We start from the raw sequence: 13,496 nt of genomic DNA on the forward strand, positions 1-13,496 counted from the left end.
AAAGACATTTATTCAGGACAAAATAACTTTGTAAACTTCTTAATAAATTGCCATTCTTAGGAATTTTTGTTAAATATTTACTTATTTTTTGTGGGCCATTCTGTCATATTTTAGGTCATATTTTGCCATTTTTAGGGCTTAAATGCATGCATATTCTCAAAGGTTTTAGGTCATAGAAATCCGAACCCTAGTAATAAGGTACCTTCATCACTCAACAAAAATAGAAGACAAAACAAGAACTAGCTGAACTACGACACAGAGTCAGAAATATAATCAACGTACATCAAGAAGCTACGAAAGAGCCATTGAACCTATTCTTTGTAGACCTAGAATCAGCCCAAAACAACAAAAAGATCTACGAAATAACAGGAATCCAAAACAGAATAGTAAAAATAGAACCTCCCTACTCAAACAAAACAAATGTGTACGAGATATCAACAGTACGGCCATACAAAAACATACTGCAATAAGCCATACGCGGCGGCCCACAACGCGACAGACTGCAAGAAGACAAGGGAAACACCAGCCAGATGCGCACTATGCGGAGGAAACCGCCCCGCAAACTACAGAGGATGTGAACACTTTCGTAAGCTAACCAAAGGTACCAGGAGAAGCTTTTCCCAAAGACACTCTACTCCAGCAATCTACACAAATGAATCCTACACGAGAAATATACAACCTCTGGAAATAACTCATCCCAGAAACTACGCAGAAATCACAAAGCGAAATTTAACCCAAACAGAAGAAAATACTAAAAAACTAGGAAAATTCCTAGACGAATTAAAAAATTTAATTCAATAATTATTACAACAAAATACTATGGTACTAAACATGCTAACAACACTCGTCAACAAAATGAAATAAATTGCCAGATTCCTAAGAATAACCCAATGGAACGCCAATGGACTTCCAAATCATCAAGAATATATAAAAATATTTCAAAATATAAACTAAATCGACATCCTGCTATTCAGCGAAACCCACTACATCAGCAGAAGCTGCTTCAGTATCCCCAAATACAAGCTTTACCACACAAATCACCCCGACGACACAGCTCACGAAGGCACTGCAACCCTATCAAAGAAAAAATCGAACATCATGAACTACCAAAATATGAAAAACATCACATACAAGCAACTTCCATCAAAGTCAAAACATTTTCTTATGCTCTCACCATTACCGCGGTCTGCTGACCTCGCCGCCATAACCTCAAGAGAAACCACTTCGAGTCATTCTTCCAAACCCTGGGTACAAAATTTATAGCGGGCGGAGACTACAACAGCAAGCACACATTTTGGGGCTCAAGACTCATAACAACCAAAGGCAGAGAACTACACAAGACAATCCAAAATAACAATTACTCCATCATATCAACTGGAACACCAACATACTGGCCCACAGATGGAAATAAAATTCCTGACTTACTAGACTTCTTCCTAGCAAACGGCATCTCTCCTAACTACCCAAACGCAACTGCAAACCTTGACCTAACTTCGGACCACACTCCGATCATTGCAACAATAAGCACACCAGTTATACTAAGGAAATCCAAGCCCAGACTTCACAACTCCAAAACAAACAGGAATGTCTTCAGGAAAATAATAGAAGTCAACACAAAACTAACAATTAAGCTGAAAGAACCAGCCGACATAGAAAACGAATGTATAAACTTCATCACCCTACTACAAGAAGCCGCAAAAACAGCAACCCCCACAAATGATCCAAAGAGCCCTACAAATATCATACCGTTAAGAATAAAAATATTAATAGCCGAAAAGAGAAGAGCTCGATCAGCCTGGCAGAGGCCTCACACTCCGGAAAACAGAGCAAAATACAACAAAATCAGTAAAAAGCTAAAAATGCAACTGCAAGAACTAAAGAACGACTCATTCGAGAACTGCATCGCAAGCCTCACAAGACAAGACAGTTCCACCTGGAAACCAATAAGAAACAAAAGAAGGCCCATATCAGCATCACCACCAATACGCAAATTCAAATCACCCCCAGACTTTTGACAAAGTCTGGCATCCTGGCTTACTTTACAAAATAAAAAGAATCTTCCTAACAAATTATTTCAACCTACTCAAGTCATATGTAAGCGAAAGATTTTTCGAAGTCAAAATACATGAGGAAATATCCAACCGCCTACCAATCCACTCAGCCCATGAAGATAATTTATGAGCCATTTCAAGGAAATAGCAGCTCCAGTCTAGAAAACCGAGATTAACGGCCGTGGAGATTCGTTGCGCTGACCACGCGACACCCTCTATCCGCTAAAGTTGACACTAACCTCGCCGAAAAGCGGAGGTCGCTCGGAAGGTATAGTTCGCTTGCGGACTACAGGCCACGAAGTTTGTTTTGTTTTGTTTTTTGTTTTATGACAAAATGTCTTTAAAATTTTACTCGTAACTGAGTAACATTCTGTAACCGAAATGGAAAACAATTAGAGAGTTGGAAATCGAGCTTCATATCTCCAAGAGAGTCTATATACACGTTCCAAGTACGAGTATTTAGCAAAATCTCTTACCAGATGAATAAAAATGTTGCGCCTACATATTGTACAGTTCTTGGAAACAGTAAAACTTGTATGACAGCAGCAGCCACCAACTGCATTGAAAGAGAGCTTACTGGGAACTGTTACATGGCGCCCACAGTATGGCAACTACAGGACAGTAGGCATTTGTAGTCTATAATAATAATCATATTTCATATCTCTCGAATAATTTCATTTTATCTGTTGACTCACTCCACTCATTGAGCTAAGCCCTTCTTGAGAAGCCGCCAATTGTGCAGCTAATATTAGGTGGGTCCCTTATCACCACGGCATGGTGCGTCCTCAGGTTGCGGATGGAGAAGACACCTCCAAGTATGGAGGGAAGCTGTGAATATATTGAATAAGCAGTTGCGGACAGTCGACAAGGGGTGGTCTTCCAGCTTTGTGTTTGGGAGTAGGGCTAAGAGCTCCTCGCCGTAAAAAAATAATCTTGTTACGAAAGTATTAAAGAATTTCATTTTATCATTATAAAACTACAACGTTACTTAGTGCTTGTCATGAAGTTCATATACACTATTCTCTACTTGTAAGCGTCCATGCTGAGTGGCCAAGAGTTGTACTATGTGACGTCTGTTTCAGGCTCAGGACAGATCCAGCTGTGGCAGTTCTTGCTGGAGCTACTGTCCGACTCGTCCAACGCAAACTGCATTACGTGGGAAGGAACGAACGGGGAGTTCAAGCTCACAGACCCCGACGAAGTAGCTCGGCGCTGGGGTGAGCGCAAGTCCAAACCCAATATGAACTATGACAAGCTGAGTAGGGCGCTCAGGTGAGTATGATGTCTTCATAATCTGAAACAGAGAAGAAAAGTTAAGAGTTTCTCTGAAGGAATGAAGCGAATTTGAAGCAAAAGTACGATTTATAATTCCAGTTACATGGCTCCTACCACTAGTGTTAGCGTAATCGTAAGTAATCTTAATTCTAAAGCGTAATTCATCTTTTAACTGACAAATTTCTGATCTCCTATAAGAAATATTTATAATATCTTTGAATTTTTAGTTGTGCTAAAAAGCAGACAGTATTTCTTCAATTAATTAGTTTAATTTAGATTAATTTCTTTTAAACATTCCAATGTTTTAAACCCTTTGAGACAACATATGCATGTCATATTCATAAAGTGTTCCCTTGGATGTGTTGACCATCTTCCGAGGTGGCCGATAGCGCCCGAAACATGTAACAGGGTGTTGAGGAGAATATTTAGACCGAAGAGAGACGAAGTGACAGGAGGTTGGAGAAAACTGCATAATGAGGGGCTTCGTAACTTGTACTCTTCTCCAAGTATAATTAGAATGATCAAGTCAAGGAGGATGAGGTGGGCAGGACATGTAGCACGAATGAGGGAGAAGCGGAATGCATATAGGATATTGGTGGGAAAGCCAGAAGGTACGGGAACACTGGGAAGACCAAGGCGTAGGTGGGTGGACAATATTAAAATTGATCTTAGAGAGACAGGATGGGATGGTTTGGATTGGATTGATCTCGCTCAGGTTAGGGACCAGTGGAGGGCTCTTGTGAATACGGTAATGATCCTTCGGGTTCCATAAAACGCTGGGAAATTCTTGAGTAGCTGCACAATTGGCGGCTCCTCCAGAAGGGCTCAGCTGCTTGAGTGAGTGAGTGCAGTTGATGGAACTTCTTTGTTCATCAGTCGAAACCTGAGCAATAATTTCATAGAAGAAACATGAAAGCGTGTGACCTCACATAATGCTGCGATTATTTTATGTACTTTGAGCTGTCAGAGCATAAAGAAAAGCTCTGCTCATAGTTGCAACTATACGGACCCCAATATTGGCAATCACACAGGTATCAATATGTTCTTGCAAAAGCGGCTGTAATAAACTGCTTTGTTTATTTCCTTTTGAATGTAACACGAGTTTTGTTATTTTCTCAGATGTCCGTTTGGGAGATTGGGATTGAACTAAAATGACCCAAAATTCAGGAATGATGCCCACATTAACCTTCCATGATAACCTTGACATAATTTCAATTAGAGTGATCGAAGCACAAGGTGGGGCACTTAACAATTCGACAACATACATACACGTAATCAGCTCAGGCGGTATGCAAAATATTCTAGAGGCTGTTAGTTGCCCCTGTTAGTCGGCGTTAGGCTACACGTCTCATTCGTGTGCCGGAGAAGTAATCTATGAAGCACGGCGATTTCTTCATGAATATCCAACAGTACGTGCTGTATTGTCCCAGTAAAGGTTCAACTGCTGCAGCTAGGCAACTCAGGCTGAAAATCAATAAATATTTAATTCTTTGCCGTTAGATCGTTAATTGGAAAACGACTAAATAAATTAAAAAGTTATAGTTTTTCATTTAACCGTTTTTTTAACATTATTGTATCCTTATAATTTATTTAGTTCAACGTATTGAGGCCGACTTTAAATGGACCAAACACAATTATAAAATTTCTCGTTTTCGTGGATTATAAGACTTACTGCCTGTATCGGTCTCCAGACCCTTTTTCCAGAGTCTCTATGGTTTTATTCTTATTGCTCGCTCTGTAGGTTTGTAGTTCCTTGCCGTCTTCGGCTACTTATCTTCGCCCATTCTGTTTACGTGTACATTATCTTTCCATCTCTTTCCATATGTTGGACTAAGCAAATTCTTCAAATATATTACGAACCTTAAGTTTGTCGTGCGCTGCAATGAATCAGAAATAACAACTTTATTTGAAAGTTCACTCCTACTTGTTTGAAATTAAGAAACACTGGCAGATGGACAGACTGGTTATAAGCTTTTAAAATTGTAATCAATTACTGTAGGAAAGTATCTTGTAAACATGAGGCATTCTGAATGTAAGAAGCCAAGCTTGAGTATGAGTGTTCATGAAATAAAGACAAGTAGACGAGACGTAACATATCTGATGGAAGTTGCACAGTTCCAACATTGACCGAGACACCTATTAACTTCCACTGTAGTTCCTCTTTACTGCCCAGAGTTCTTTCAGTACCGCGGTATATGCCAACACAAATTGTCCATCCGACAGAGAAAAATTAAATTAAATGTAAAGTATTGTCGCTATGCCTGTAATAAGCCGTGGAGACCCATAGGGTGGTCAGACGTCTAGGCTTCCACGTTTTCTAGACAATCGGCTAATAGGTAGTGGTGAGGTTGTCAGCCTTACACGCCGGCCGCCCTTTACCCCCCCCCCCATAAATCTTCCTGGTACTCATTTCTGTTCGAGGATATGTCGGCCATAGTGCGACTAGTAGAATTAGGTCAGTTGAAAAATCCAGTGACCTCATAGGAACTTGAAACCGCGATCTTCCGGTTTGTAGCATAGTGCTTCAATCAATTACGCACCTCGTGTCCCCTTCTGAATTATAAACTATTTTAAAATAAATAAATAAATATATTGTAGCGTATTTTGGGTGTATAACGCTACAAATAAGTTCACGCCGTTCTTTGGTATAGCGAATTTATTTCTTTCGCTCACACTTTACACACACTTTACAGACATTTACACTTGCAGTGTTACAATCACTGCTCACAATAACTCGGCAACACTGGACTGTCTCTTCTGGCGGTTATTCCAAGGCTGACTTCTCAGCTGGCTACTCCGAGACTTTCTTCTCCGAAGGCTGATCCGAGACTGACTGCTTCTTGTGGAAGCCGGGCTATTTATAACCTTGGCCGCTGCTAGGCAAATGAATCCTTTGTTATAACCATGGAGACTCCTGTTAGAACTACAATGGAGCAATTGTTGTTTCCTATGTAACGGTCTATTCTAGTGTTTCCATAGAAGCGTCTCTTCTGGATTCCAGACACGTTACAATATATATATTTCGATAAAATTTCTGTAGTTTAGCTACGAATATAAAGAAAATGGAACAGCTTACAGAGAAAAATTAAGTTCGGCTCTTAGTGTTTCACACCAGCCTCCAGCGGTGTGGTATTTTGGTTATGATCACCTGGTCGACACCACCTCAGTAGTCTGCTGTCTCTCGTACGTACCGAACTGTGCCAGTGATCCCCCCCCCCCATTGCGGCATTACCCACGTTAAGTAGGCCTATTCCCTTCAAATAACATAGAGCTTAATTAATCTGTTACATGAAATATTATCGCCTCTTCAGTTTCCCCCGTTCCTTTGTCTTTGGTCTTGATGAAAGGTGTCAATAACACGTCGCGGTCCGTGTCCATAGCTGCTTTGTTGCTTGGCAACCAATTAATGCATAAAACGCAGGAAGTAAAACACAGAGGATGTTAAATTACGTTTCTTTCATATTTTTCACCATCTTCCTTATAAAGCCTTTCAAAACTACGATATGACAAGGACATTATGGATCTGATAGAACTCGAAAAACAACTTTATAGCCCAGAATAGAGAAACGAATGTCTCGAGAGTAGACATGAGCCTAGATAGTTAAACATTCCTGAAGTAAATTATTTTACAGTTCATAATTTCTGTGTTGTATGTAAGACTTATCTAGTGCCTCTGTGGTCTAGTGGTCAGAGTTCCTGGTTACTGATAGAGAGGTCTCGGGTTCGATTCCCGGCGCTACCAGATTTTCTGAAAAGTAGTGGGTCTGGAACGGGGTCCACTCAGCCTCTTGAGGATAATTGAGGAGCTATTTCAAGGACATAGCGGCTCCGGTCTAGAAATCCGAGATTAACGGCCGTGGGGATCCGTTGCGCTGACCACGCTCCACCCTCTATCCGCAAAAGTTGGCACTAACTTCGCCGACAGGCGGCGGTCGCTCGGTCGGTATAATTCCCTTGCGGACTACAGGCCACGGAGTTTCTTTAGTTTTTTATTTTAAAACTTCGTATAGGCAGGACACTGGTTCTCCCGATTGAGAAATTACGTGGTTTTCCTCAGCTTCTGCAGGAAAATTCCGAGATATTTCCTCAAATTCTGCCACGACCACTTCCTTTCCAATTCGGCACAGTGTTGTGAATTGCTGATAGCCTCGTTACAGAGAGCACAAATTGTGGATTCATATAGACGAAAAACAAAACAAACGTGGCAAGGTTTAGTGCAGAATGTCATCACCACGTGATGCGCTGAATAGTTTCAGAGACCAAACCCCAAAGGCAAACATGTTCATTTTGTATTGAGGTCGCTGTAATGCACGGTCCTGGTATGTTTAATGTATTGCACTGCCCCTCCCCGGGGACGTCTAGGTTCGACCCGGAATCTATTAGGAAACCGACCAGGAAGCTGTCGTCTCCGGCTCTGTCTCTACCCCATTCATACCCCTCCCTGGCCTCCACCACCCATACACAGAACACGTTCCAGCTTCTTACTCTCCCCCACCCCCACCAACACAGCGCAGCGGTAACGGCTTATCTGAGCACTCCCACGACATGTTCAATAATAGTAATATAACGAAAAGAAATACTTTCTTGGAATACTCTCAAAGAATCTCCATAGTATAATCTACAGCGAATATATTTATATTTTACAGAGAACCAATTCAACATAATGTAGGCAGAATTATTTTTAAAAACGTGCAAATTTGAAGTAGTTATTGTGTGGCACTTGGTCTATCCGTTTTAAATCAGTCACGCACATTTGTAGAGCTTATTCAGGTAAAGAGTCCTATCGTCTGGGATATAACGCCATGTAGTCTGGTGAAAGAGTCATATCTTCTGGGATACAACGTCATGTAGCCTGGTGAAAGAGTCCTATCTTCTGGGATATAACGCTATGTAGTCTGGTGAAAGAGTCCTATGTTCTGGGATACAACGTCATGTAGCCTGGTGAAAGAGTCCTATCTTCTGGGATATAACGCCATGTAGTCTGGTGAAAGAGTCCTCTCTTCTGGGATATAACGCCATGTAGTATAGTGAAAGAGTCCTATCTTCTGGGATATAACGCCATGTAGTCTGGTGAAAGAGTCCTATCTTCTGGGATACAACGTCATGTAGTCTGGTGAAAGAGTCCTATCTTCTGGGATATAACTCCATGTAGTCTAGTGAAAGAGTCCTATCTTCTAGGATATAACGCCATGTTGTCTGGTGAAAGAGTCCTATCTTCTGGGATACAACGTCATGTAGCCTGGTGAAAGAGTACTATCTTCTAGGATATAACGCCATGTAGTCTGGTGAAAGAGTCCTATCTTCTGGGGTACAACGTCATGTAGCCTGGTGAAAGAGTCCTATCTTCTGGGATATAACGCCATGTAGTCTGGTGAAAGAGTCCTCTCTTCTGGGATATAACGCCATGTAGTATAGTGAAAGAGTCCTATCTTCTGGGATATAACGCCATGTAGTCTGGTGAAAGAGTCCTATCTTCTGGGATATAACGCCATGTAGTCTGGTGAAAGAGTCCTATCTTCTGGGATATAACGCCATGTTGTCTGGTGAAAGAGTCCTATCTTCTGGGATATAACGCCATGTAGTCTGGTGAAAGAGTCCTGTCTTCTGGGATTCAACGTCATGTAGCCTGGTGAAAGAATCCTATCTTCTGGGATATAACTCCATGTAGTCTAGTGAAAGAGTCCTATCTTCTAGGATATAACGCCATGTAGTCTGGTGAAAGAGTCCTATCTTCTGGGATATAACGCCATGTAGTCTGGTGAAAGAGTCCTATCTTCTGGGATATAACGCCATGTAGTCTGGTGAAAGAGTCCTATCTTCTGGGATATAACGCCATGTTGTCTGGTGAAAGAGTCCTATCTTCTGGGATATAACGTCATGTAGCCTGGTGAAAGAGTACTATCTTCTAGGATATAACGCCATGTAGTCTGGTGAAAGAGTCATATCTTCTGGGGTACAACGTCATGTAGCCTGGTGAAAGAGTCCTATCTTCTGGGATATAACGCCATGTAGTCTGGTGAAAGAGTCCTCTCTTCTGGGATATAACGCCATGTAGTCTGGTGAAAGAGTCCTATCTTCTGGGATATAACGCCATGTAGTCTGGTGAAAGAGTCCTATCTTCTGGGATAAACGCCATGTAGTCTGGTGAAAGTCAACCGGTCTTTCAGAGGTACATAATCACATTCACCTTCAAGGTCGAAATGTGAGCCAAGGAAGTAATGGGCATGAAGCAGACAACAAGCAGAGCAGGATAGAGGCGATATATTCCTCCGAAACTTCTGCTGACTTTTAGCAGACTACATGGCGTTATGTCCCAGAAGACAGAAGACTGCCTAGTCACCCCTGTGAGAACCTTGAGCCCAGCCTTTTCATGTACGAGTAGTTGGCCTTGTGTTCCACGAAGCATGACACCATGAAGACTTGGCCTGTGGGGCCTCTGAGGTACTGCTTCACGCAGTCCTTAGGCTCGACGAAGGTGAGCGGCTAGAGCAGTTTCTTAAATGGCCTGTGAAATAGTTTTTGCCTTATTCTTTATAGGATTTAAATGCCTCTTCTACCTCCTGCCCCCAAAGTAGCGCCGTGGGCATGAACAAGTAGGTCTAAGCAATTCAGTAGCAGAATTTCAGGATCCTCTTGGAATTTCTTGTTGTTCTTAACTTAAATTGTGTTACAGGAACCTTATAGCTTGTTCCAACTTATCTAAGTTTAAGTCACCCAATTGGCCTTTTCCTTCAGAGTCCTGAAAAAGGAATTGGTATGCATATGTAATCTTTCCCATACATGCTGCATGACCCACTCATCTTGTCCTCCTTTATTTGAGAGCCCGATTAATACTTAGCAAATTGTACAGATTATGAAGCTCTTCATAATGCAATATTCTCCAATCTCTTTTTACTTGATTTCGCTGAAGGCCAAATATTTTCCACAGAACCTTTACCAGACACCTACGCTCTGCGTTTGATTTCTTACCGTGATAAATCGAGCTTCAAGATATATAAAGCAACGGATAAAATGGTAATTTTTGTATATTTTAATCTTTAAGTTTTTCAGATACTACACAGTAAGGAAAATATTTTAAACAGAAATATAATTACAACAGGTTCATTACATCTAAGTAATGGGTTAAAAAGGTAGAGTTGTCCCTCTGCTTAATTAATTGAGCACTATGCCATGAAGACGTGTGGGAGCGGAGGTATAACTCCATCGTTCTTAACCTCGATACTAGTTGGAGGTGAGTGGTCAGCTTCGCGCTTCGGCCGCTTTACGCCCGGTACCCACTGGATAGGAGGCTGGGTGGGCCTTAGAGCCGGTCTGGACGCTGTGGACAAGAGAAATATCTCGCCCCTGACGAGAATCAGTCACCTGCCGTCCAGCCCCTAGTCCGTAACTGTAGTGAAATAGTGTAATATAAACTCACATAAATATTACAGCTATAAACAAAATGTCTGCCGTTTCGTGGGCTTGTAGATAGCAGTACGATTTCTCAGCAAGATTTGTCCCGCAGGTAGATTGCTTTTATATGCTGTATAGTTCGTTTCTCTGAACAAAAAAAGAAATGAAATACGCGTCCCATTTTAATTCTGTAATAAGATTTGATCGTTACATCGCATGTTGTCTATCTTCCAGGGATCGCGCCTGTTCCTTGACCTTTCGTTTATAGACCTTTTATGACAAATCGCTCACACAAGATGCACTTTCTGTTCATATTTTCCTAAAGTGGACCACTGTAGAGTTCTCTTAATGCCACTGTATTGTACACTTAGCTGGATACTATAGGAACACATTTATACACTTACGGGTCGTAGGCCTATAAAAATTAGCCAGAAATCTTTGTGTTTAAAATATTTCGTACGTCTGCTTGTAAATTTGTTTTAGATTGATTTGGAACGTGAGTAACAGAGGAAGGACGTGTGATATTACGAAGGTTTGAACAGAATATTTTGGAATATTCTAGTTAAGAAATAACTGATCATATAAATAAAAAGGTAAAGTTGTCCCTGTGCTTAACTAATTAAGCACTATGCCACGAAGACGTGTGGGGGAGTGGATGTATAGATCCGCATTTTCTATATCTCGGCACTAGCTGGAGGTGAGTGGTCAGCTTCACGCACCTGCCCCTTTATCTCAGGGGGAAAAGAGTCCTCGGTACGCTTCGGATAGGAGGCTGGATGGGACCCAGAGCCGGTCTGGACAACATGGAGAAGAAAAAATTCTTCACCTTAAAGGGACTCGAACTCCGACCCCTCTTTCGTCCAGTCCGTAGCCAGCCGCTGTACCGACTGAGCTCTCGCGACTTCTACTGATCATGTAAACAGTAAACAAATTATGAACTGTATAGCCGATGAAGAAAGCCGTCTTCTGGAATGTGGAACGTCGGTTCACACCATATCTACACGGCGCCACATCCCAGAAGACGGCATTCATAGTTACCGCCGTGAGAACCTCAAATCTTACATGTATAGCCGATGTTTTCATAGCTTGAGGAAATCACGTGATCTACAGGTGTTTGAAAGACTCGGCACTCGTGTAAAGAAGTCGAACTAACCATCTCCGTGGAGCAGCCGGTCACTGGGCTCCTGTCTTGAGGCAGATGGACCCAGTGCATATCCTCTGATCCCACTTCTTTAGAATCCATGTATTGGCCTACTTTCTTTATTTTCAGAAAATAAAAGGAGGCTTATGAGATCACCTTGCTCTTTATGTGTATATCCGTCTGTGTCAGTCAGTCTGTCTGTATACCTCCTAATTCCTTTATACTTATGAGCCTTAAGAACTCACCTTACTGTCTATCTATGTATCCCTACCTAACTTTGATAGGAACCTTCTATTTCCCTTCTATTTTTTTCGTCTTGTGTGTTGTCTGTGTTGTACCAAAAGAAAGTAGGCGATTAGTTCTTCCCAGAACTTCTTGTAATATTGTCTTCTAATCTACGTCCTGGTCTCCCAAGTGGATTTTTTTCCTTCAAGCTTTCCCGTCACAATTATATATGTATTTATGGTAGGAATAGCCATATGGAAGCCGTCACGAAAGGAACCCAATTATTATTATTATTATTATTATTATTATTATTACTACTACTACTACTACTACTACTATTACATCTCCTACCACTGGTTATGAAGGTGACAGTCATGTGTGACAACCCATTACCGCCATGTAGTTCCCAGTTCAACAATTATTCGCCCTCGTCTTTAGCCCGGCTCTGAGCCTCTCGTAGCTCTGAAGAAATTTCTCCTGCCTCATTGGGTATTACCATTACCACTGCACATGAGGACTCCATAGGGACAGTGGGGTGCGACGCTGACAGACAAATGAAAATAAAACATATCTGTCAGTACGTCAGTTCAAGCAATTAAACTGTTGGTCTTTAATTACGAAGTCCGAACTCAGATAGAACATATTTTTACTCGTAAATGTTCCCCCAAATTGATACTTTTCCTGTGTAAAGGGTATTTTGGGACTAGTTATTAGTAGAAACGAAATGACGTTTGAAAAATACTGAGAGGGACAAGAGAAAGTGAAAATCCGTTTTCATTAGTCCGTGTTAAAAGATAATTAAAAATAACGGTACGTATCCCCGCCTGCAGAGAGCAGTAATTGAGGACAGGTACAAAACTGAAGTTTGAAGCTCACATAGAGCAGACGAGAATAACAGCAGTTTATAAATTGCTTTATGCCGTCAAAATTACATGAATTAGCAGTTTATTTCATTCAGGAAAGAGAAAAAACGGGTGGAGTGAGACAGGGCCGTTTGTTGCTATTCATTTTATGGAGGAAGCTGTTGAGATCGCCGGGCGCTCCAATAGACTGTGATTGGCGCAGATTGTCTATTAGCGGCGGTTCCAACCCTAGATAATCCAATTCGCACCCCCTTATACCTCCTCACACCCCCATTAACCCATAATCGTCATCAGCACAATGCAAAATTCCTCCAAAACATCAGATGAAAAGTCGAACTTGTTCTGTGATTCTGAAGAGATTAAGTGCACGCGGTAGCATAGTTGGTTGAGGCACTGTGCTACAAGTCGGAAGGTTGCGGGTTCAAATCCCGATGAGGTCATTGAATTTTTCAATTGACCTAATCCTTCCAGCCGCACAATGGCCATGGGGTCGACTCAGCCTCGAACATAAATGTGTATCAGAAATCTTCCTAGGGGTAAAGGCCGGTC

The 13,496-nt window shown here is 41.6% G+C and overlaps 1 protein-coding gene across 1 annotated transcript in view; it reads left to right on the plus strand.

The window, feature by feature from the left end:
* The window catches only part of LOC111868729 (transcriptional regulator ERG homolog), a 108,769-nt gene that overhangs the window by 64,572 nt on the left and 30,701 nt on the right, over positions 1 to 13,496 (plus strand). The window contains exon 5 of the mRNA XM_023859655.2: positions 3,134 to 3,323. Within this exon, the coding sequence (XP_023715423.1) occupies positions 3,134 to 3,323 (190 nt within the window). The remainder of the gene's footprint in view (positions 1 to 3,133; positions 3,324 to 13,496) is intronic.

This window comes from Cryptotermes secundus, unplaced genomic scaffold, assembly GCF_002891405.2.
Source record: "Cryptotermes secundus unplaced genomic scaffold, Csec_1.0 scaffold1908, whole genome shotgun sequence".
Classification (NCBI taxonomy): Eukaryota; Metazoa; Arthropoda; class Insecta; order Blattodea; family Kalotermitidae; genus Cryptotermes; species Cryptotermes secundus.